This window comes from Aquarana catesbeiana, linkage group LG08 (assembly GCF_042186555.1).
Source record: "Aquarana catesbeiana isolate 2022-GZ linkage group LG08, ASM4218655v1, whole genome shotgun sequence".
Taxonomy (NCBI): domain Eukaryota; kingdom Metazoa; phylum Chordata; class Amphibia; order Anura; family Ranidae; genus Aquarana; species Aquarana catesbeiana.
Window position 1 is genome coordinate 267,220,461 of NC_133331.1, and position 23,911 is coordinate 267,244,371.

The following is a 23,911-nucleotide window of genomic DNA, read 5'->3' on the forward strand; positions in this document are numbered from 1 at the left end:
TCCGCGCCCTCTGTTTTTCCCGCGTCCTCTGTTTTTCCGCACCCTCTCTGTTTTGTTTGCCCTCTCTGTTTTGTTTTGTTTGCCCTCTCCGTCTGGGCGGTGTGCCACTACTTATATTGGCATGGAGTCCCTGAAAACCCGCCCCTTATGACATCACCGCCAATCATGCCCTGAGCAGTGATGTCATAAGAGGCGGGCCTCCGAGGACACCGCCCCATGCCACCATAAGTAGTCACACACAGTGAACCCACCATTAAGGCGGGAGAGAGCGTCGAGTCAACATAGGAAGAACAGCGGAAAAGGCAGCGGAGAAGACCTCGCAAAAGAGCGAGAAGACCTTGAAAAAGAGCGAGAAGATATCGGAGAAGACCTCGCAAAAGAGCGAGAAGATAGCGGAGAAGACAGTGGACAGAGGGAGAAGAACTGGTGAGGGCCAGAAGACATCAGCAGAGGAGGCAGAAGAGCCCCGGAGAGGGGAGATGATGTCGGATGAGACCCCGGAGCTGCCTAATAAATTACTTTAAAAACTTGTATTGTGTTTTTTATTTTTAACACTTTTCTTTTTTAAGAGAATGGGTAGGGATATAATGTACCCCATACTTATTCACATAGGGTGGGGGGGGGGCAGGGATCTGGGGACCCCCTTGTTAAAGGGGCCTTTCAGATCCCGATAAGCTCCCCGCCCGTAGGCGCCGACAACCAACGGCCAGGGTTGTCTGGAAGAGGCCTTTGTCCTCATCAACATGGGGACAAGGTGCTTTGGAGGTGGGGTGGCACAGGGCCTCCCTGCCCCAAAGCACCCACCTCCCATGTTGAGGGCATGCGGCCTGGTACGGTTCAGTAGGGGGGGGCGGTGGCACTTGCTGGTCCCCACCCCCTTTCCTAACCTGCCAGGCTGTGTGCTCGGATAAGGGTCTGGTATGGATTTTAGGGGGACCCCCACGTTGTTTTTTCGGTGTGGAGGTTCCTCCTTAAAACCCCTACCAGACCAAAGGGCCTGGTATGCTCTTGGAGGAGGAACCCATGCCATTTTTAAAAAATTTGGCATGGAGTTTCCTCTAAAGATTCATAGCAGACACAGTGCCTGGTACTGTCGGGGATCAAAGTCAGATCCCTGTTCATTGAAGTCGGACTTCAAATCAGAGGGCAAAGTTGGATCCAAAAAGGTACGACTATCGTGTTGTACTAGTGTGAACCCGGCCTCTCTTTCTAAAAATAAAATCATCTTTATTTTTTTTTTTACTTTTTTTTTTTTTGTAAAAATCTTTTTATTGAGTTTAATATAACATACAGTAAAAAAGTAACTCAGCACAACACCGAGCCACACATATGGCCAAGGTGGCCAACAGTTACAAAAACATACAGACTGACTAACAGAAGTACTATCTTGACATTTGAGACTGTCTTTTACCCCCCTCCCCCCCCCCCCCCAACAACTTAAAGCGGAGTTCCACACAAAAATGGAACTTCCGCTTTTCGGAACCCTCCCCCCCTCCGGTGTCACATTTGGCACCTTTCAGGGGGGTGCAGATACCTGTCTAAGACAGGTATTTGCACCCACTTCCGGCATAGACTCCCATGGGAGTCTATGCCTCTTCCCGTCCCCACCGCGCTGTCTGCTGGGAACACACAGCTGACAGGAGAGAGCGGGGACCACTTGGGACGCGCAGCGCGACTCGCGCATGCGCAGTAGGGAACCGGGAAGTGAAGCCGCAACGCTTCACTTCCTGATTCCCTCACCTAGGATGGCGGCGGCAGCTGCCGAGAACCGAGCGGGTTCTCGGCGTCCCCTGCCGACATCGCTGGGACAGGTAAATGGCCATGTATTAAAAGTCAGCAGCTGCAGTATTTGTAGCTGCTGGCTTTTAATATTTTTTTTTTTTGGCGGTGTGGGTGAACCCCCGCTTTAAGACTCAGTTCTCCACACTCCTCTCAGAGACCTTGCATCCGGAACTTAGTGCACCTGGTATTCAATACACATCTCTAGGAGTATTTGTGCAGTGCCCAATTATCTCCAGTGTTTGAACACCCCAACCATAAAAGCAAACTAGAGTGCAATGAGCCTCAGATACCTTCCATCAACAGTGCCCATCAACGCAATAAAGCATAACCATTGTTGGATGCCATTCGATTTCCGACTACTTATGAATAATACTGATGCGGCCAGCAATGAAATTGAGTTTGACATGCTTGCCATAGTGGATTAAAATTGTTTTTAGGGCTCCAACCTCTTGTAGGCACGCAACATATCCAGGAGGTCCCCCAGTATATACAACACCAAAGGAATTAGAAAATTGATGGCAATGCAAACAAACTCCTACAGTAAGTACCTCAAGGAACACTTTGTTACTGAATAGTAAGGCTACAAACCAATGACTTTCCATTTTTTACAGGAACATCATTTTTATTACGTTTCTGAAACCTCTGGGTGGAAGCCGTTTTTCTTTTAAAATGTCAGGAAGAAGATGGAGAGATTTACTAAATTAAAGACATAGACTCCATGACTGAATAGATAAGTCTTTTATTTATAGAAAAACATCTGATGTTTTGGAAAACTATTCATTTAACCTACTGGTCAGGTTGTATAAAGAGTTTACAGCCATTATACCCACCACCACCTTCAAAAAGTTCCCCATCCACCACAGATCCAATATAACATTTGATCACCTCTATATAATTTGTGTGCCTTTCCAATAATAAAAAAATGATAACAAATAATAATAATACATTTTCCTGGTTTCTTTTATGCCAAATACCAATATTAGAAGTTCTAAGCCCTTTTTAAACAAGGCCTCATCTGACCTTTGAAGACATCTAGAACGCTTTCGATTTTGTACATCAAATCAGGGAAAGCAAAAAATGAAAAGCAAAAAAAATGTGTTGCTGCACACACTTCGCCTACCTTGAAAACGTAACATGGAAAGGTGGTGTGAACGAGCCCTTATGATGGACCCCCTTTTGAAGCCTTGTACATAAAATAATTCTTCATAGAAGACACCACTTCTTCAGAATTCTACACTAGCCACTCATGTGACCACATTCCTAGGCTTTTGGTAAAGGTTTCGCTGCTGAAGGGTAGGATTAGCTAGTCTTATAAGGACAGTAGCTTGCTTTAAAAGAGAAGTATGGGATTTTTTTTATTTTAGATTAATACTTACCTATGTGGATGGAGCATCAGACCGATGCTGGATCTGTCCCCCACTGTCTCTGTACTGAGAACCGAGCCACCAAACATCGCCGATGGCTCAGTTTTCACAGATCCCCGAGAGGAGTGCTGCTGACTGTCAGTCAGCGTCGCTCCTCTATGCTCATTGGAGCGCTGAGCTGTGGGGGGGTGGGGAGCAGCCGTCTCAGCAGCTCGCTGAGACTGCCATCAATCAAGGCAGCTGGCGGATCCAGATTTGGAAGTTGGGATGACACCCTGCCTCGACTGATGGCAGTAACGTCAGCACTCTTGTGAATCTTAGGAGAAGCCCAGCCTAAAAAGCTCAGGCTGGACTTCTCCCTTAAGTGAACCTTTTCATAAAATTTGAATGTAAGTCATCATCGTGCAGCCTAAACTATTTTTTGTAATACCCATTTTTGCTACTACACTGGAGATACAGTATGTCCTGCGTGCCCCATGTTTTTTTTTACGTTTGGGTTATTTTGATAACTAAGTAATGATCATTCGAAATTATAGAACAAGGTGCAAACGTATTCCGTGCTTTGGCCAGTGTGAATGGTAAATACTGAAGTTTCTCAAGAGTTATTAGCTTGAAGACATTTGAGAAATACTGATTAACCTCTGCCCACCAGCCCTTTTCCTGGACCCCAACCTTATACAGGAGACTGAAGAGAAAAACCATCAACCATTTCCAGCTGTAACAAAATTTCATAAAGGTGATGCCTTTTACTCTGTCCCTGCAATACCCTTTAACACCCACCAATGGCTGGGTTAAATTAATAATAAAAAATTGAAAGCCCCTTTTACTTATGTTCACCATGATCCGAGTCTTCTTTCTTCTCAATTGCAGAGTGGGGCGGACCTCTGGGTGCCCATGTTGCTGTCTGAATGATATGGACATTTCCCATTGGCGGTCCAGCAGTGGGGTCCTCTCAGGCTCCTGAATACTTCAGTGACCTACTGATATTGCAATGAGGAGGTGCCTGGACTGCAGCGCTGGATAACCAAACTCCACTGGCAGAAGTGACCATGCCGCATGTCACTTCACATTTAGGCATGTAAAAAAGGATTTCAAAGGGTTTTTTTTTTTTTTTTAATTTGTGGCAGGGTAGGAACAGGAATTTAAATATGCCTGAAGATGGGCTTTAACTTAGGCACAATTTGGTGTGCAGCTTTGCTGATCATTCACTTGGAATTTTTTATTCCATCACAAAAAAATAAAATGCATAGAAAATATGTGTACTGTGTTGTAATCAGTCTTTAATATTTTAATTACAAAATACCCTTTCCCCCCGGTAATTCGATTTTACTACCTTATTTCTCATCGTTGTATATAAATAATGACCCACTCTTCGACTATCTGCAACACATTAAGTGAGGTCAAAACGGCAGAATTTTACAGATTTAAGGCCACCACATAATTTCCAATAAAAAGCATTCCACAGTTCCTGGTCAATAAAAATTATAATGAGCTGTATGGATCTCCAGACGGCTTTTCACTTAAAAAACAGCGTCAGCCCAACATGCTTGGTAGACACCAGAGGGATAAACTCTCTGGCATTTCCTTCTATCGGTCAGGTCTCTGCAAGAGTTCCCTTGTCTGTGCACCTGCTGTGCCCATTATGAGGAGCTCCTACCATCACTGTGCCGATTTCCCTAGGCTGCACCCTGGCTGTTCTTATTTTGAGAGGCTCCCACCATCCCTACTGGCTTTATATCATATTATGGAGAATGTAACAGTAAGAGCTGAAACACACTAAGGTGGTGGGAACATCCAGAATTCCAGGTGGAGTCGGGAACTATGGCAGGAAGATCTTACTGTTGGTGTTGGGTTGATTTGGCTCACCAGGTTCCACCTACAGCTAAAATGTGACTTATGGGTGGATTGGTCCTTCATAGACAGAAGCGTCAGCCAACAATTAGTTCACAGCAGAGATACCAACTAAAAACAATTTACTGTTATATTTTACTCAGGTAAGGAAAGGCTGGTTATAAATGGTACTTGTATCATGAAGAAAGCTTCTCACCTACATAAGACATTGGTGCTTAGTGAAATGGGGACAGTTATCAAGAACCCTTCTGCCAAGCAAGGACAAGGCCTGCACAGTGAATGATATAGTGGGCCTCGAAACCTTGCATGCTGACATAGGACATGTCGAGCAGCTGCTATGTTGTTAATGGTCAACCAACCAGCCTCACATGCTACTTACTCAGCTTTAGATGCCTACTAAAGCCTTTGGTTTGCAGGTAGTCACACTGGATGGTCCGCAGGCAGCTGGGTCCTTGTCACAAAACCCAACTTCACAATAAAATGGTCTTTAAAGAGCTGAGAAGTCTCCTGCAGATAATGTTATGGACGAACTCTCAGGGGAAAAAAATGTACAATTAATATACAGCCTTCCCCTCAATAAGACATCTTCATGAAGATTGAAAATTCAGTTTTGCATCTACCCCAATAGATTCTTTGTTAACATAATGGGGTATTCTAGTTGTAACCTCAACTGTATTAGCCTTAGGGCTGATAAATCAATGGAGAAACCAAAGCCATCCACAGCAAACCAAAATAGTTAAATAGTTTTTACTGGACCTTTTCTTTACTCGCTCTAAAGCTCAGATGGTCTCCTAAGAGCAGAAGCTGCCCTGAGTCAAACCTCATAAAAAGCTATGATAAGACTACTCCCATGTGATAGCATCTGTGTTTTGTGAGTGGCCCAGCACTGTCACATGCTCCTCTATATCCTGAAATAATGGGTATTTTCATTACTCTGGCAACTGAAAAGAGAAGAGGGGGAGCAAAGAAAAGTTAAAGTGGTTGTAAACCACAGACATGAAATATGAATAAAGCATATCCTTCTATAGTGTGCACTTGTCTCAATCCAGAGCACCAAGTGTCATTTCTGTCTACTGCTTTGTTCCTCCGATATCAGCACTAATCCCTTCTGAGAAAGTTTCTGACACCAAAAAAAAAAAAAAAAAAAGATGACAGGGGAGGGATCTCCAGCACACAGCCTGTGATTGACAGACTCAGCTCTGTTGCTGTGTGCAGGGGGTGTGTCCCTTCTCTCCTCACTGAGCTCTGTAGGGTGTAACTTCAGCTCTCCACCCCTTTTTTCCTGACAGCTCAGACAAGCTTTATAAATTCTGGACTGAACTGATGTAGAGAAGAGAGGCAGCAGATAAAGAGGTACAACTATGTAGGAGGATTTGTTTAATCTCTGTGTATCACCTGAGGCCAGTCACTTCACTGGGTATATGGAAAGGTTTACAACCACTTTAAGTATGTGTTGCCAGTGGGGTGGGGGGTTGAAATTAACTAGTTGCTTTGCCTTGCACATCATCAGATTGCAAGACTAATAACCCCATTATGCTGGCACTTTAAGTATCTGCCAGGGCTTCCTGATCATGCGAGCAGATGTCACAGTGACCACATGACCGTCCTATCAGGTTCCATGCTGGATTTTTTACAATGAAAAGAGGGGAGGAAACACCACGAGGTGTGATAAATGCCCACAACTCCTAATTGGATGTAAATGGACCAGGAAATATGGCAGGGAGATCTTATTGCTGGTGCGCTAGGAATACGATAATCTTCTGGACTAACTCAGCTTATAAACAAAGGCACAACCTCAGAATCACAATGGGATGTCACATGTGTAAGCTGATGGGAGATGAGAGCTTGTCTACTTGAGAAACCCTTCCCACAATCTGAACAGGAATACGAATTCACCTTTTCGTGGTCCTTCTCATGTCTGCTGAGATGCGATTGATACTTAAAGCATTTCCCACACATCGAGCATATATACGGCTTTACTCCTGAATGAATTTTTTGATGTCTGACAAAAACCGACTTGTGCAAGAAACATTTTCCACACTCGGGGCAAGAATATGGTTTTTCTCCCGAGTGGCTCATTTGGTGGATATCAAGTCGTGACTTGCTTAGAAAACATTTCCCGCACTCAGGACAACTATGTGGATAATTGCCCGTGTGGCTTATGTCATGCTGTATAAGATTTGCCTTTTCACGAAAGTGTTTCCCGCACACAGGGCAGATGTATGGCTTTTCTCCCGTGTGGATCTTCTGGTGGCGTAAAAGATGGGCTTTTTCCTTGAAGGACCTTCCGCACTCGGAACACAAAAACGGTTTTCTTTCCGAGTGAACTTTTACATGTCTGAACAGGTGTGATGTTTGAGCAAAACATTTTCCGCAATCGGAGCACAAATATGGCTTCTCCCCTGTGTGGGACCTCTGGTGCACAATGAGCCTCGCTCTCTTTTCAAAAGATCTTCCACACTCGTTACATGTGAAAGCTTCCTCCCCTGTGTGAGGTGTAGGATGGGTGACGGGATGGGAGAGATCAGAAAAACCACGTGTAGAGGGAACAGATGACAGGTTTGCCCTCTGAAGCACTGGATGGAGATTTGGGGTAATGAGGTCCTCTCCGGGGGAGTCAAACGTGATTTCAACTTCTATTTCACAATCTGGGGAAATAAGAGGGTCCTCATCCATGGTCCCCTTGTTGGGATGTCCACCTAGATAAAATAAAACAGAGGAATAATAAAAACGGTTAAAGTGATGATATTTAGGAATTTCCAAAAATTACAGAAAAAGCAAAGGAGAGGTTCTTTGTATCCTATTGTCTGTTGTTTCAGTTTGACACCAAGAACAGCTTTAGCCCTTTCGCTGCCAGAGCCATGTTTGTATTTTTTGCACCCATGCTTAACAAATCATTTTAGGCCTGAAGATTACAAAAAATAGTGGCAGTTCCAAGTTTTTATGTCATGCAATATTACCGCAAAGGTCTAAGAAATACAAAATTTCAGTAAAAAAAAAAAAAAAAAATACACAGTAAATTTTAGAGCTGACAAATTCAAAGAATAACAAATGTTTTGGTAAAATATGCAGGATGAAGTTGCACCAAGTAAATAGATACTCAACATGTCATACCTTAACCACCTCCAGCCCACCGTTGAGGCAAATGACAGTGGCGGGGTGGCTCTCTTGGACGACATTATAGGACGTCGTCCCTCTCTCGGCGCGCAGCACGGCGATCGGTGGCGCGCTGTGTCCCTGGGATACGGCGCATCCCTGATCTCGGTAAAGAGCTGATGATGAGGCTCCTTACCCATGTGATGAAATGTCTATAATTTATATGTTTACTACTAATTCTTCTCAAATTTTTGTAATTAACAAGCAATAACAAAAAAAAAAAAAAAAACTATTAGATTAAAAAAAAAAAAAAAAAAAGCTGTGTCCAATCACAGCTGATCACATTTAATCAAGGAAATGACGGTTATCGGCATTCCTCTCCTCACACTGACAGAACAGCATTTCCTCACAGGAGAGACCTACACAGATAATCAGGGAACTGATCAGTCCAGCCCCAACAGTGCTACCTATCAGTGCCACCTATTGGTGCCTCCTCATCAGTGCAGTCTCATCAGCGCACATGAGCAATGGAGAAAAATTACTTATTTACAACATTTTCTAACAGAAATTAAGAAAAACTAAAGAAAAACTTTTTTTTCTTCAAACATTGTCAGTCTTTTTTTTTTAGCAAAAAAAAATTAAAACCCAGTGGTGATTAAATACCACCAAAAGAAAGCTCTATCTGTCTCAAAAAAAATGACAAATCTCATATGTACAGTGTAGCATGACCACGCAATTGCCATTCAAAGTGTGACAGCGCTGAAAGCAGAAAGTTGACCTGGGCAGGAAGGGGGTGAAACGCCCAGTATTGAAGTTGTTAAATTTGGGTGTGCCCGTGAAATGGCGATAAACTTCAGTACCCTATAGTTTCCATAGACGACACTTTAAAAGCCCCTATTAGGTGATCAGTTTAGTGTTATGGAGGAGGCCTGATGCTAGAAATATTGCTCTCAATCTGGCAAGCAAGGTGACATGTAACAATCGCAACTGCCATTTTCATGTGTAGGCGCCCTCAACGCATTTGTTTAAATTTTGTACGTATGTGTGGGCCTCAAAAACATTTTTTTTTTTTTTTTTGGGGGGGGGGGGGGGGGGGGGATTTTACGTCCTTGGATTTTTTACAATGTAAAAAAATTTTTTGCTTAACTTTTTACATCAAATAGGGAACAAAAGTCCCCTATGTGATTATTTTTTGGTGACAGGTCTTCTATAATGAGACATCCAGGGTCTAATAGACCCTGGATGTCTTCCCTGTGCTCCGCTGAATGGAATGCAATGCAGATCGCATTAAAAGTATTAGGGTACTCAAGCGCTAAAGTGAATATATAAAACTGTAAAATAGTGTAAAAAATAAATAAATAAACTGATATATAAAAAAAAGAGTTCAAATATCCAGATACTGCAGCTGCAATCATTCAGTGACACCCCACTTATAAATAGTTAAATAGATAAAGTGATGCGCTCATAATATCTATAGGATATCCTACTATTCAATGTGCTGACAGGTCACATCCTACTTGTGGATACTTTGTTACAAACTATACAAAAACTTGAACAGTGATTAGCATAATATAAATAAATATAAATACAATGTGTTGAAAAGTCTGCTGTGAAAGTCTAATTGGAGATCTCCCGGAATTCAAATCCAAAAGTTAGTTCACCATTTGTTCTTGTGAATTAATAAACAAACATATGTGGAAAAAGGTGGTGAGAAAATAGAGTGAAAAATATATTAAAAAAGATATATTAAATAAATATGTAGTTGGTAACAATTATAAAAGGATTACAATTGTGTGAATTCCCATACACCTTACTTGAAAAGGTGATTCCTTTGCAGGTTAGAGTAAAAATGATGATGATACCTCTTATATGTGTTAAACAAGGCTTACTGAGTCTGGGTTAATCAGCAGAGGATAGGCTTACATCCGCCGGCTTGGATCATCTAATCTCCACTTCTCCCGTTCATATGCTTTCCCTCATATGAAATACAAAAGTGGGACAAAACAAGGGACCTTTGAAAAAGTCACGTGTCTAGTGACGATACGCGTGAGGGAGAAGGAGCCTGTCAGCTCTTGTCAGTGTGCAGCCTGCAGTGATCCTGAATAGCAGCAGCACGGAGGAACACGGAGGCGAGTGATTTCTACTGACCATTTATCAGAGAAATGCGATCTATATCTTTTACATCATGTTAGTGGATCTATTGGGCTCTTTGTTAACTCTATTTAGTAGAAGTTATGTGCGCAATGGTCTTGTCCCACTTTTGTATTTCATATGAGGGAAAGCATATGAACGGGAGAAGCGGAGATTAGATGATCCAAGCCGGCGGATGTAAGCCTATCCTCTGCCGATTAACCCAGACTCAGTAAGCCTTGTTTAACACATATAAGAGGTATCATCATCATTTTTACTCTAACCTGCAAAGGAATCACCTTTTCAAGTAAGGTGTATAGGAATTCACACAACTGTAATCCTTTTATAATTGTTACCATCTACATATTTATTTAATATATCTTTTTTAATATATTTTTCACTCTATTTTCTCACCACCTTTTCCACATATGTTTGTTTGTTTATTATTTCACAAGAACAAATGGTGAACTAACTTTTGGATTTGTATTCCGGGAGGTCTCCAATTAGACTTTCACAGTAGACTTTTCAACACATTGTATTTATATTTATTTATATTATGCTAATCACTGTTCAAGTTTTTGTATAGTTTGTAACAAAGTGTCCACAAGTAGGATGTGACCTGTCAGCACATTGAATAGTAGGATATCCTATAGATATTACGAGCGCATCACTTTATCTATTTAATGCAGATCGCATTGCAGTACAATCTTTCCTGGGATTGTTGGCTGAGGACAATGAGAGTCAGACCCGGAAGTAACGCCAATCATGTGTGTAGTTTCCCTTCCCTCTACCTGGCGACACCCACTATGTCAGTCTCAGGCCCACAGTTACTGGGGAGTGTGGAAGAAATCAGGCAGCAGTGCACCTGCCCGCATGCTTCCATCTGACAGGCAGGAGTCTGTCAGATTTACACATAATCCCGGTGTGTAAACCCCCCCTGCGGTCAGGTCCATATGATGTATGGACCCGGCAGCGAAAGGGTTAAAAAGCAAATATCACAGAACCCTGGTCCCAGGTCACATGAACTGACCCCATCATATGAAAAAGAGCAGCGTAGGTGCTGATAATAACATTTTCAATTACCAGGACTTTACAGTTCAGGTCTGCTTTAACCTCTTGCTGTCCCGTGCACAGTAGATCTACTGCGAGCAGGCGGCACAGCCAGGCACCGTGACGTGCTCGTGCATTACAGTGTACTTCCTGGTTGGACGGCGTGCCCCCCTGCTGTGATTGGACACAAAACAAGTTTGGCAGCTGATTTTAGCCAATGATTTTGGCTGAAGTCAGCTGATTGGCTCGAATCAAAGCACAGAGTTCTGTGTCTACAAACATCCAGAACTCTGTGTACAGAGAACAGTGATCTGGCTGTTTCTTCCCCCTGAAAAGTAAAAGCAGCACACGTTACACATTGTCAGGCACAAGGTTAACCCCTTAATTGCCCCTAGATGTCAACCCCTTCCCAGCCAGTGTCATTAGTGCAGTGTACGTGTATGATTGTATGATTACTCAACCTGTGGCCCTTCAACTGTTGTGGAACTACAAGTCCCATCATGCCTCTGCCTTTTTGAGTCATGCTTGTAACAGTCAGCCTGAAAATGCCTCATGGGACTTGTAGTTCCGTAAAAGCTGGAGGGCCACAGGTTGGGCCCCCATGGTGTACAGAGCGATTACTGTATCAGTGTCAGTTAGTGACCCTTCCTGCCTATGTCTGTTAGCGCCAGATTGGCCACAACACTATCACAGTCCCACTTTAAGTCGCTGATCACCACCATTATTAGTATAGCGTTTATAGCTGCGTAAATTCCAGTATACAGGTACATCTCAAAAAATTAGAATGTCATCAAAAAGTTAATTGATTTCAGGAATGCAATTCAAAAAGTGAAATTCATATTTTATTTAGATTACACGCAGAGTTATATATTTCAAGCATTTCTTTCTTTTACTTTGATGATTATGGCTTACAGCTAGTGAAAACCCCAAAATCAGTATCTCAGAAAATTAAAATATTACATAAGATCAATAAAAAAAAAAAAAAAAAAGAAGGATTTTTAATACAGAAATGTTGGTTTACGGAAAAGTATGTCCATGTACAGTATCCACAGACCAGAGCACTTTTTTGATTTCGGCACTGCGTCGATTTAACTGACAATTGCGCGGTCATGTGACGTGGCTCCCAAACAAAATTGACGTCCTTTTTTCCCCACAAATAGAGCTTTCTTTTGGTGGTATTTGATCACCTCTGCGGTTTTTTTTTTTTTTTTTTTTTTTTGCGCTATAAACAAAAAAATGGCAACAATTTAGAAAAAAAAAAAAACGCATTATTTTTTGCTATAATAAATGTTCCCAAAAAAAAAATATATAAAAATTTTTTTTTTTCCTCAGTTTAGACCACTACAAGTCCCATCATGCCTCTGCCTTTTTGAGTCATGCTTGTAACAGTCAGCCTGGAAATGCCTCATGGGACTTGTAGTTCCGTAAAAGCTGGCGGGCCACAGGTTGGGCCCCCATGGTGTACAGAGCGATTACTGTATCAGCGTCACTAGCGATGTCAGGGTCAGTTAGTGACCCCTTTTTTTTTTTTACTAGTAATGGCGGCGATCAGCGATTTTTATTGTGACTGCGACATTATGGCGGACAGATCGGACACTTCTGGCGCTATTTTGGGACCATTCACATTTATACAGCGATCAGTACGATTAAAAATGCATTGATTACTGTTTAAATGTGACTGGCAGTGAAGGGGTTAACCACTAGGGGGCAGTGAAGGGGTTAAGTGTGTCCTAGGGAGTGATTCTAACTGTGGGGGGGGATGGGCTATGTGTGACATGACACTGATCACTGCTCCCAATTATAGGGAGCGGTGATCAGTGACAGTGTCACTAGGCAGAACGGGGAAATGCTTGCTTACATCAGCATTTCCCCGTTCTTCCTCTCCATGAGACGATCACTGGTATCTTCGCGGACATCAAGTCCGCGGGACCTGCGATCACACTCACGGAGCTTGCAGTGGGCGCGCGCCTGCAAACCGCTTCTCAAAGGGCTACCTACAGGTACGTTAATATGCCTGTACGTGTCCTTCTGCTGATGTATATCAGTGTGAGCCGGTCGGGAAGCGGGCATAGTATGCACTCAATACTTGGTCGGGCCCCTTTTGCATGAATTACTGCATCAATACAGCATGGCATGGAGGCGATCAGCCTGTGGCAATGTTGAGGTTTTATGGAAGCCCAGGTTTCTTTGATAGCAGCCTTCGGCTCATCTGCATTGTTGGGTTTGGTGTCTCTCATCTTCTGCTTGACAATACCCCACAGAATATCTATGGGGTTTAGGTCAGGTGAGTTTGCTGGGCAATCGAGCACAGTGATACCATGATCATTAAACCAGATATTGGTACTTTTGGCAATGTGGGCAGGTGTCAAGTCCTGCTGGAAAATTAAATCACCATCTCCATGAAGCTGGTCAGCAGAGGGAAGCATGAAGTGCTCTAGAATTTCCTGGTAGAGGCCTTCGCTGACTTTGAATTTGATAAAACACAGTGGGCCAACACCAGCAGATGACATGGCTCCCCAAATCTTCACCGACTGTGGAAACTTCACACTGGACCTCCTGCAACTTGGATTTTGTGCCTCTCCACTCTTCCTCCAGACTCGGGGACCTTGATTTCCAAATGAAATGCAACATTTACTTTCATCCAAAAGAGGACTTTGGGCCACTGAGCAAGAGTCCAGTCCTTTTTCTCCTTAGCCCAGGTAAGATGCTTCTGATGTGGTCTATGGTTCAGGAATGGCTTGACACAAGGAATGAGACAGTTGTAGCCCATGTCCTGTCTGTGTGTGTGTGGTGGCTCTTGAAGCCCTGACACCAGCTATAGTCCACTCCTTGTGAATCTCCCCCAAATTCTTGAATGGCCATTGCTTCACAATCCTTTCAAGGCTGTGGTTATCCCCGTTGCTTGCGCACCTTTTTCTACCACACTTTTTCCTTACACTCAACTTTCCATTAACATGCTTGGATACAGCACTCTGTGAACAGCCAGCTGACCTTTTTTGACTTACCCTCCTTGTCAATGACTGTCTTCTGGACACTTGTCCAATCAGTAGTCTTCCCCATGATTATATAACCTACTGAACCAGACGAAGGGACCATTCAAAGGCTCAAGAAACCTTTAAAAGTGTTTTGAGTTAATTAACCAATTACAGTGTGTCTACAATATTCAACTTTTTCACAATATTCTAATTCTCAGAGATACTGAATTTTGAGTTTTCACTAGCTGTAAGCCATAATCCTCAAATAAAAGAAATACTTGAAATATACCACTCTGTGTAATGAATCTATAGAATATGAGTTTCACTTTTGAATTGAATTACTGAAATAAATGTAACTTTTTGATGATATTCTAATTATTTAAGATGCACCTGTATATAACCAGAGTTTGTAGACACTATACATTTCACACAAACCAATCAATATACACTAATTGGGATTTATTTATTTATTTTTTTACCAAAGACATGTAGCAGAACACATTTTTGGCCACCCATTGACCCCCGTTTTATAACAGAAAGTAGAAAATATTGTTTTTTTCCCAAATTTTTTATTATTATTTATTTTATTTTATGTATATAATAAATAATGAAAAACCAAGTGGTGATCAAATACCACCAAAAGAAAGCTCTATTTGCGTGGCAAAAAAAAAATATATGAAATTAAACTGGGGTACAGTGTTGCATGACTGCAATTGTCAGTTAAAGTAACGCAGTGCTAAATAGCAAATAATGCCCTGGTCATAAAGGGGAGGGGGCCATCTGGTGAAGTGGTTAAAAAGTATATGTGCAAGTAGAAAGCAACACTGGCACTATAACTGACATGATGTGAGTAGGAGAGCCGGAGTCTAAGAGAAGCTGATGGCTTCGAAATCTCCCACTGTGAACTCACTGTGAACAAATGGCTAAGCACAAATTCTTTGGGCAGGCAGGTTAGCGGCGTATAAAATGACTACTCTCCCTCAACTCCTATACATGTTCTGCTCTCTTCCCGTCTCTATTCCCTGCTCCTACCTATATTTTTTACAATCCTTTTTAGGCAAATTTATCTGGCAAGGCAAAAGACCCAGAGTCGCCCGGGTTTGGCTAAGTAAACACACATCAACAGGAGGATCAGGCCTAGTAGACATCTCAGACTACTATTATTCTACCATCCTCGCCCAACTCAAAGGATGGTTCCTCCCAGCAACCCAATCTCTTTGGTGCAAACTAGAATGCCAATTCATCCCTAACAGGAATCTAAAACTTTGGCTATACAGCCTCCCTCTGAAAGCTCCGCTCTCCAAGCACTTCCCTCCTACAGTCATAGCTTCAGTCAAGATCTGGAGAAAATTCATCTCCATGTCTTGGCAAAATACATCTAGAACGCCTATGCAACTCCCCATCGCTATCATTCCACTTATGATCACCAACCTAACTCTCACCTCCTGGCCCAAGGACACTCCAGGCTTACTCAACGACATCATGATACGCAACTGTATTAAACCATTCATGCAGCTACAGACCTAAATCTACCCAATTCATCTCACTACCAGTACCTCCAAATCGCTCACTGTATTCGCTATAACCCTCACTTTCTAACCCCCATCCCCAATATAGCTTTAACATACTACTCTCCAGGTACTAAATTTTACAAAAGGAATCTCCCTATTCTACAGCTTGCTACAGGAAAAAATGCTCTTTCAACTCTCCAATCCATTTCACCTATGAGAACGAGATTTAGCACAAAGCTACAATATACCCACCAATGGGAACCAGCAGTACACTCTATATACAAAGCGACTAACTGCAATGCCCTTTGGAAGTTAACTCAAAACATAACCCAACACAAAATTAACTCCCCTCAAAAGTGCCAACTTCAACCACAATGCATCCCCAAAATGCTGAAGAACCTGTGGAGCAACTGGTTCACTTCTCCATATTTTGTGGGAATGCCCAATACTAACAGCCTACTGGTCGGCAATTTACACTCTAATATCCCAGGTCACAGAAATAACCTTGTCTCCTTCACCTGACCTAGCACTTCTGAACCTAACCATTGACAACACCCCCTACAACTTCCACAAAATAGTAACTCACATCCTACTAGCAGCCAGACACAACATCACAAAAATGTGGTAAGTAAATATAAGGGGTTATACCACGCTAAAGTGTGCAATAAACATATACAGCCGCAACAAAAACTATCAGATATCTCCACAGTGCAAAAAATGTATATAAATAAGTTGAGCTCATATACAGCGTGAGTGATCACAAAAAATGATTAAATAAATGAAATAAAGTGCAAGTGCAACACAAATATAAGTCTACGAGTAAACACTCTGCATAAAAAAGAAACGCGGACAGAGGCACAGACAAACACACATGGATTTCTTCAGAATAACAAAAGTGATGGATGTTACAGTTGTCAATGATAATAAGTGATAGTAATACAAGATTAGCTGCTTTGTGATGTGAGGCAGAAGATTTCATGCTTAGAAAAAAACTATAGCAAGCTTTCATACATTGACAGATTGCTTGGTCCACAATACTTACAGATATAATAAGTGCCACTTGGTGAAAACGACATGATTTCCCATTTTCAAGTTGGATATTGAGGAGGACTTCCAGCCACTGTCAGAGAGCTCCAGTGACAAGGAGGACCTAAAGACCCTGCAGAGGGCTAAGTCTGCTGCGTATATGACCTTGCTCTTTAGAGGGTCCACCCGTTCCGGTAAGAGTCCCACGTATTGAGTGGGTTTTTTCTATTCAATATACCCCCCCATCTCCTTGGTGACGGTGGAAAGTGACCAAGAGTTCATCACCTCATTGGAATCACCCCCTCATTTCATTTAATCATTTTTTGTGATCACTCACGCTATATATGAGCGCAACTTATTTATATACAACATCACAACCGGCTGCGGATCGCGCTCTCCATTTCAGGGACGAATCTGGAATGAATCTTTGCCTGAATTTGGCCCTCATACGGAGCCAAAGACACACAGCATTTCTGTGCAGTGCACTCCACAGATATGTGAACCGGCTCCATAGAGAGTCGGTCACATTCTCCTGCTATGCGAATTGGCATAGGTGTGAACCCAGCCTCAGTGTTTAATACTCACCTGTGCTTATCTCTGGAGGGATCTCCTCCTTCTTACATGGATCATCCTCCATCATATACAGTTCTTCCTCCTCCCCTGCATTTTCCACTTTAATATTAATCAAAGTTTCACCCTAGAACAAACAAGGGACATTAAAATACATTATTATTTATTGATTGGATATTAAAATGATATTCTCACTATAGCCCCTGGCTGTGTTCCCATTACTCTTGCATTCCATGTAATGGTATATCAAGAAAAAAAAACCCTGCAGGGAGAGTGGGGGTCTGTGCCTAGGGGTCATGACAAGGTTCACAAAGCACAACTGCCCTGTAACAGCAAAACCACCCAGGTATGCCAAAGGGGATCAGTTACCTTGTAATAGATATTAAAGAAGAAGTTCAGGCAAAACTAACTCTAAATCTAGTCTATCTAGCCCTAAAAGCAAAAATCGCTATACTGTACATATCTTTTCTGCAGCCGCCCCGATCCCACATTGAGCTGTCAGCGGTGGCTTGTGTGTGTAGGAGTGTGCAGGAGAGGCAGCTGACAACGGAAGCCTCATAGTAAGTTTATGGGTGACGTCACTTCCCAGCCATTGTCGGTTCTCTCCTGTGCACAGCATTCATCGCTGGAGACCGCACTGGAGTGGCTGCAGAAAAGGTATGTATAGAGATTTTTCCTTTACAGGGTTAGATAGATTAGTCTTAGGATGTGGCTGCCAGTAGATTTAGAGTTAGTTAGTTTTTGCCTGAATTTCTACTTTAACACAACCTTTTCTCTGTTCTTTCTGTCCAGCCAGCTTGATCTCCCTGAGTCTATATGATCCATCCAGCCACCTGCCTTTCCACCATCCGATGGATCCCCAAAGTCATAGGTTTTGTAAACCTTAATCCCCTATTCTATCTTTCCTTACTCTGACTGGCTGCCCTTCCTCTATACAAATCTGGAATCTTTCTCATCTTGGTGTCTGACCTACCTGAGAGTTCAATGGAATCTTGTGGCTCTCCTGGTAGCTCAAAAAAGATGAACATTTCTCTGTTGTATCTGAAGGAATTTCCTCCTCACTCTGCTCATCATCCCTCATGTACGTCTCTTCTTCTCTGTCTTTAATCCTATATTCAGTCATTTTTTCTTTCTACATAACACACAAAGCAATACAATTATTATCCAGCTCCACGCACATGGTTGAACTCTGATCATCCTACCTGATCCTCCTGAGGGATCTCTTGATCTTCCTGTGTGGAATCCCAAGAATACAGAGGACGGGGACATCTATCTGGGGGATTTCTGTTACTGGATCCATCTGTAGGAAACACACACACTGACTGAATCCATTGTTTCTATGTCTTTATATCAGAGGATGTGTGTATCTAGGGGGATCCTCAATACTCTTCTCTCCTTTACAAGAAATGAAAGTCTCCTCTTACCCGGTGATGTGAGGGGCGTCCGGTTCTCCATCATGATGTCCTTGTAGAGATACTGGTGTCCTTCTATATACTCCCACTCCTCCATGGAGAAATAGACAGTGACATCCTGACACCTTATAGGAACCTGACACACACAATGATACAGTCACCATCCAGACACATCCCTTGTCTGTTACTGGATAATGTCCCGGAATTCCCGGCACCGCTCACCTCTCCCGTCAGCACCTCAATGATCTTCTGGGTGACTTCTAGAATCTTCTTATCGGTGTTCCTCTCAGGTGTCAGGAAGGAAAGTGAAGGCACTGAGATGGGGCTGTGGCTGCTGATCTGCCCTCCAGACACACAGGAATGGTTGTTCAGAGCCATAAAGTCATTAGACTTCTTTATTGGTCCATAATCCTACATAGAGATAAAAGATTGCACATTGAACACTTGCTAACTGACCCATCATCTCAGGTGGCTTAATAAGCTCTGTTCTATTAAGTAATGTCATGTGACCTCCCAGAATCCTCCTCACCTCTCCAGTCAGCAGGTAGATGATCTCTAGGGAGAGCTGTAATATCCTCTCAGTAATATGACTCAGTTCCTTCTCCATCCTCACGGCTGAGACCAGGACTAACCTCTGCTTCTTCCAGAAGGCAATGACATTGATATCACTACAAAGATAAACACATGGCCCTATATAAATCCCCATAATATACAGAACAAATGAGATAAGTAATAAAGGTGCTGGATATGACAAAGAAAGGCCATCAATCAGTGAGCATGCCCACCTCTTTCATTCACTGGATTTTAGTTATTTTAAGACTGGAAGTTGAGCATCACATATGGGCATCACCTACAATGATGTGCATGCAAAAACAGCCTGCATAGGAATGCCCACTCCACCCATTAAGACATTACATATAACGCTTCCCAAGAGCCAGTCTACTACTTGCATCAAGACTGGTGGCTCTTGAGAAAAGCACTAAGGCAGGGTGCTGTAATGATTTCAGGAAGCTATCTACAGTACCCCGCTGTCCCCTTCCACAGCCATGATCTTTCTGCATTGCATAGAGAAGCCCAGAGACTCAGTGATGACATCACAGGGTCTATCATTAGGTATGTCATGAAAATGGAAACATTTTATTGAATCATTTCATTACCATGTTGATGGAGTGAGGGAAGCGAGTAACCAGGGAATGCAAAATATAATTAGAATAAACTTCAAGATTAAATAAGTAAATGCACAGGATAACATTAATAAAAATATAAAATTCATTTGGTAGAGTGTTGTATGACAGAGCAATTGTTCATCAAACTATCACAGCACTGAGGAGTATATACAGGCTGGTAGTCCGCCCAGACACGAGACGACATGTGGCTGATGTCACATCTATCTGGATATGTAGACACCTGCCTGCTGCCAGGGAAAAATCTTGTTCTAGGTCCACAGTCTCTGGCTACCTCCCGTTCCCCATCCACAGTCTCTGGCCACCTCCCGTTCCCCGTCCACAGTCTCTGGTCACCTCCCGTTCCCCGTCCACAGTCTCTGGTCACCTCCCGTTCCCCGTCCACAGTCTCTGGTCACCTCCCGTTCCCCGTCCACAGTCTCTGGTCACCTCCCGTTCCCCGTCCACAGTCTCTGGTCACCTCCCGTTCCCCCGTCCACAGTCTCTGGTCACCTCCCGTTCCCCGTCCACAGTCTCTGGTCACCTCCCGTTCCCCGTCCACAGTCTCTGGTCACCTCCCGTTCCCCGTCCACAGTCTCTGGTCACCTCCCGTTCCCCGTCCACAGTCTCTGGTCACCTCCCGTTCCCCGTCCACAGTCTCTGGCCACCTCCCGTTCCCCGTCCACAGTCTCTGGCCACCTCCCGTTCCCCGTCCACAGTCTCTGGCCACCTCCCGTTCCCCGTCCACAGTCTCTGGCCACCTCCCGTTCCCCGTCCACAGTCTCTGGCCACCTCCCGTTCCCCGTCCACAGTCTCTGGCCACCTCCCGTTCCCCGTCCACAGTCTCTGGCCACCTCCCCGTCCACAGTCTCTGGCCACCTCCCCGTCCACAGTCTCTGGCCACCTCCCCGTCCACAGTCTCTGGCCACCTCCCCGTCCACAGTCTCTGGCCACCTCCCCGTCCACAGTCTCTGGCCACCTCCCCGTCCACAGTCTCTGGCCACCTCCCGTTCCCCGTCCACAGTCTCTGGCCACCTCCCGTTCCCCGTCCACAGTCTCTGGCCACCTCCCCGTCCACAGTCTCTGGCCACCTCCCCGTCCACAGTCTCTGGCCACCTCCCCGTCCACAGTCTCTGGCCACCTCCCCGTCCACAGTCTCTGGCCACCTCCCCGTCCACAGTCTCTGGCCACCTCCCCGTCCACAGTCTCTGGCCACCTCCCCGTCCACAGTCTCTGGCCACCTCCCGTTCCCCGTCCACAGTCTCTGGCCACCTCCCGTTTCCCGTCCACAGTCTCTGGCCACCTCCCGTTTCCCGTCCACAGTCTCTGGCCACCTCCCGTTCCCCGTCCACAGTCTCTGGCCACCTCCCGTTTCCCGTCCACAGTCTCTGGCCACCTCCCGTTTCCCGTCCACAGTCTCTAGCCACCTCCCGTTCCCCGTCCACAGTCTCTGGCCACCTCCCTGTCCATAGTCTCTGGCTACCTCCTGTTCTATGTGCCCACTCTTTGGTCACCTCCCGTTTTTCTTCCACAGTCTCTGGATGCCTACTATTCCACATCCAACGTCTCTGACCATCTCCTATTCCACATCCTCAGTCGATGTCCATCTTTTGTTCCACATCCCCACTCTTTGGCCATCTCCTGTTCCACGTCCCCAGTCCCAGACAGTTTTCTGTAACATTACAGTCACAGAATATTATAAGTAGACCTTTGGTGATTTCAGTGGCTGCATCTGAAGCCCACTACATCAAATACATTTACCACTATTGCTCTGCCCAATCCGCACACCTCCCCCCATCATTTCTCTACCCAATCCACACACCTCCCCCACCTGCAACTCTTCCCATGGATCTGGATCCATGAGGGAGGAATAAATAGCCATGGGAGGGGCATTTAATTCCCACTTACCAATGATGTGACAGCCCAGTAAAAACTGTATATAACAACAAGAGTAATAATGTATCTACATACATAAGTATTGAATAAACAAATCTAATAAAATATAATAACATAATAATTACAGCAGTCTTTCCCATGCCTGAATATCTTCCACTCCTCACACTGCAATGAATGCGAGCTTATTCAGCCCATGATATACCAAACCAGCTGCTTTTATCAGCACTTCGGCGACCACTTCCTACTTCCGCTCTGTGCGTTCCATGAGTTCCTGGTTGCCATAGTGACGCCCAGAGCGCCTGGAGAATCCTCCTGAGGTTAGACGGTGATAGATTACTTTCTTTTTCGAACCACCACTAGAGGGCGGTCGCGTGCCGCGTGAGAGAAGGAAATGTCTTCAGCTCAGGAGCGGCGGCCATTTTGTCGTGGAACTGTTTTATTATTATTATTATTATTATTATTATTATTATTATTATTATTTTTTTTTTTTTTTTTAAACATACCTGAATAGTATGGGATTGAAACAACCTATAGTTGCCCAGAATGCTGTTATATAGCTCTGAATTTAACAATGTTTTCAGTGTGATAAAAAAAGAATTTTCACTAAACTATTTTGTTGTAGCACAGATTTTTTTTTTTTTTACACACCAGTTTAGATATTGCACCTTTATGCCAGAGTAATTAATTTTTACCTATTGAATTGGTGATAATTGCAATTGTTAAAGTTGGGAAGATTTGCACACGAACAAGAATTTTATTGCAGAAGAAATAAACTGTGGAGATTTCATAAAGGGTGTTTAATGCCCCGTACACACGATCCGAAAATCGCACGACAGACATAGTTGCCAACAGTCCCGATTTTCCTGGGACAATCCCAAATTTGGGACCCTCGTCCCGATTTAAGCTTGACCCGATAATTTTCCCGGGGTTTTGAGTTTGTCCCAAGAAAATCGGGAATGTTTTTGCTAAAAAACAGCAGCGGCTACACAAACATATCCGCCGCCGCCACCACGAGTGTTATTTCCCCTTGTGTTCAGTGCAGAGGAGAGGGGCAGCCAATCGGCTTCTCTCTTCAGTGTACAAATAGAAAATTCTATTGTACACTGAAGCCTATTGGCTGCAGGGATTGGCGGCCCCTCCCCGCTCTCCACTGAACACAAGGATGTAATCTTTTGGATGAGGTACAGGGAGAGATGGAGCTGGGTTCTGTTAGACCATGCTCGGCTGGGGACTCCTGGTGTGAGGGGGGGTCCTCTGGGGACTCCTGATGTGAGGGGGGTCCGCTGGGGACTCCTGGTGTGAGGGGGGGTCCGCTGGGGACTCCTGATGTGAGGGGGGGTCCACTGGGGACTCCTGGTGTGAGGGGGGGGTCCGCTGGGGACTCCTGATGTGAGGGGGGGTCCGCTGGGGACTCCTGGTGTGAGGGGGGTCCGATGGGGACTCCTGATGTGAGGGGGGGTCCACTGGGGACTCCTGGTGTGAGGGGGGGTCCGCTGGGGACTCCTGGTGTGAGGGGGGCTCCGCTGGTGACTCCTGATGTGAGGGGGGCTCCGCTGGGGACTCCTGATGTGAGGGGTGCTCCGCTGGGGACTCCTGATGTAAGGGGGGGCTCCGCTGGGGACGCCTGATGTGAGGGGGGTCTGCTAGGGACTCCTGATGTGAGGGGGGGCTCCGCTGGGGACTCCTAATGTAAGGGAGGCTCTGCTGGGGACACCTGATGTAAGGGGGGGCTCCGCTGGGGACACCTAATGTAAGGGGGGCTCCGCTGGGGACACCTGATGTAAGTGGGGGCTCTGCTGGGGACTCCTGATGTGAGGTGGGGGTCCGCTGGGGACTCCTGGTGTGAGGGGGGTCCGCTGGGGACTCCTGGTGTGAAGGGGTCCGCTGGGGACTCCTGATGTGAGGGGGGGCTCCGCTGGGGACTCCTGATGTGAGGTAGGGGTCCGCTGGGGACTCCTGGTGTGAGGGGTGTCCTCTGGGGACTCCTAGTATGAAGGGGTCCGCTGGGGACTCCTGATGTGAGGGGGGTCCGCTGGGGACACCTGGTGTGAGGGGGGTCCGCTGGGGACTCCTGGTGTGAGGGGG

General features: G+C 44.7%; 1 protein-coding gene across 1 annotated transcript; it reads right to left on the reverse strand.

Annotated features, from left to right (window-relative positions):
* Positions 1-2,505: 2,505 nt before the first annotated feature.
* LOC141106422 (uncharacterized) lies at positions 2,506-22,841 on the reverse strand. Its single transcript, XM_073597195.1, has 8 exons — positions 21,952-22,841; positions 19,297-19,435; positions 18,990-19,178; positions 18,780-18,903; positions 18,558-18,655; positions 18,329-18,487; positions 17,371-17,482; positions 2,506-7,696 (listed from the first exon to the last, which is right to left on the reverse strand). Exons 2-8 carry the CDS (start codon positions 19,372-19,374, stop codon positions 6,768-6,770), a joined length of 1,689 nt encoding a protein of 562 aa, XP_073453296.1. The 5' UTR covers positions 19,375-19,435; positions 21,952-22,841; the 3' UTR covers positions 2,506-6,767.
* Positions 22,842-23,911: the final 1,070 nt, after the last annotated feature.

What these genes read in the sequence shown, in the direction of transcription:
- LOC141106422 (XM_073597195.1), bottom strand. Translation starts at nt 19,374, where the DNA reads ATGGAGAAGGAACTGAGTCATATTACTGAGAGGATATTACAGCTCTCC. An exon ending in AGATCCCTCAGGAGGATCAG is followed by an intron (nt 18,488 to 18,557) that starts GTAGGATGATCA and finishes TGTGTTATGTAG; the next exon opens with AAAGAAAAAATGACTGAATA. An exon ending in CCCTCCAGAGATAAGCACAG is followed by an intron (nt 7,697 to 17,370) that starts GTGAGTATTAAA and finishes TATTTTATCTAG; the next exon opens with GTGGACATCCCAACAAGGGG.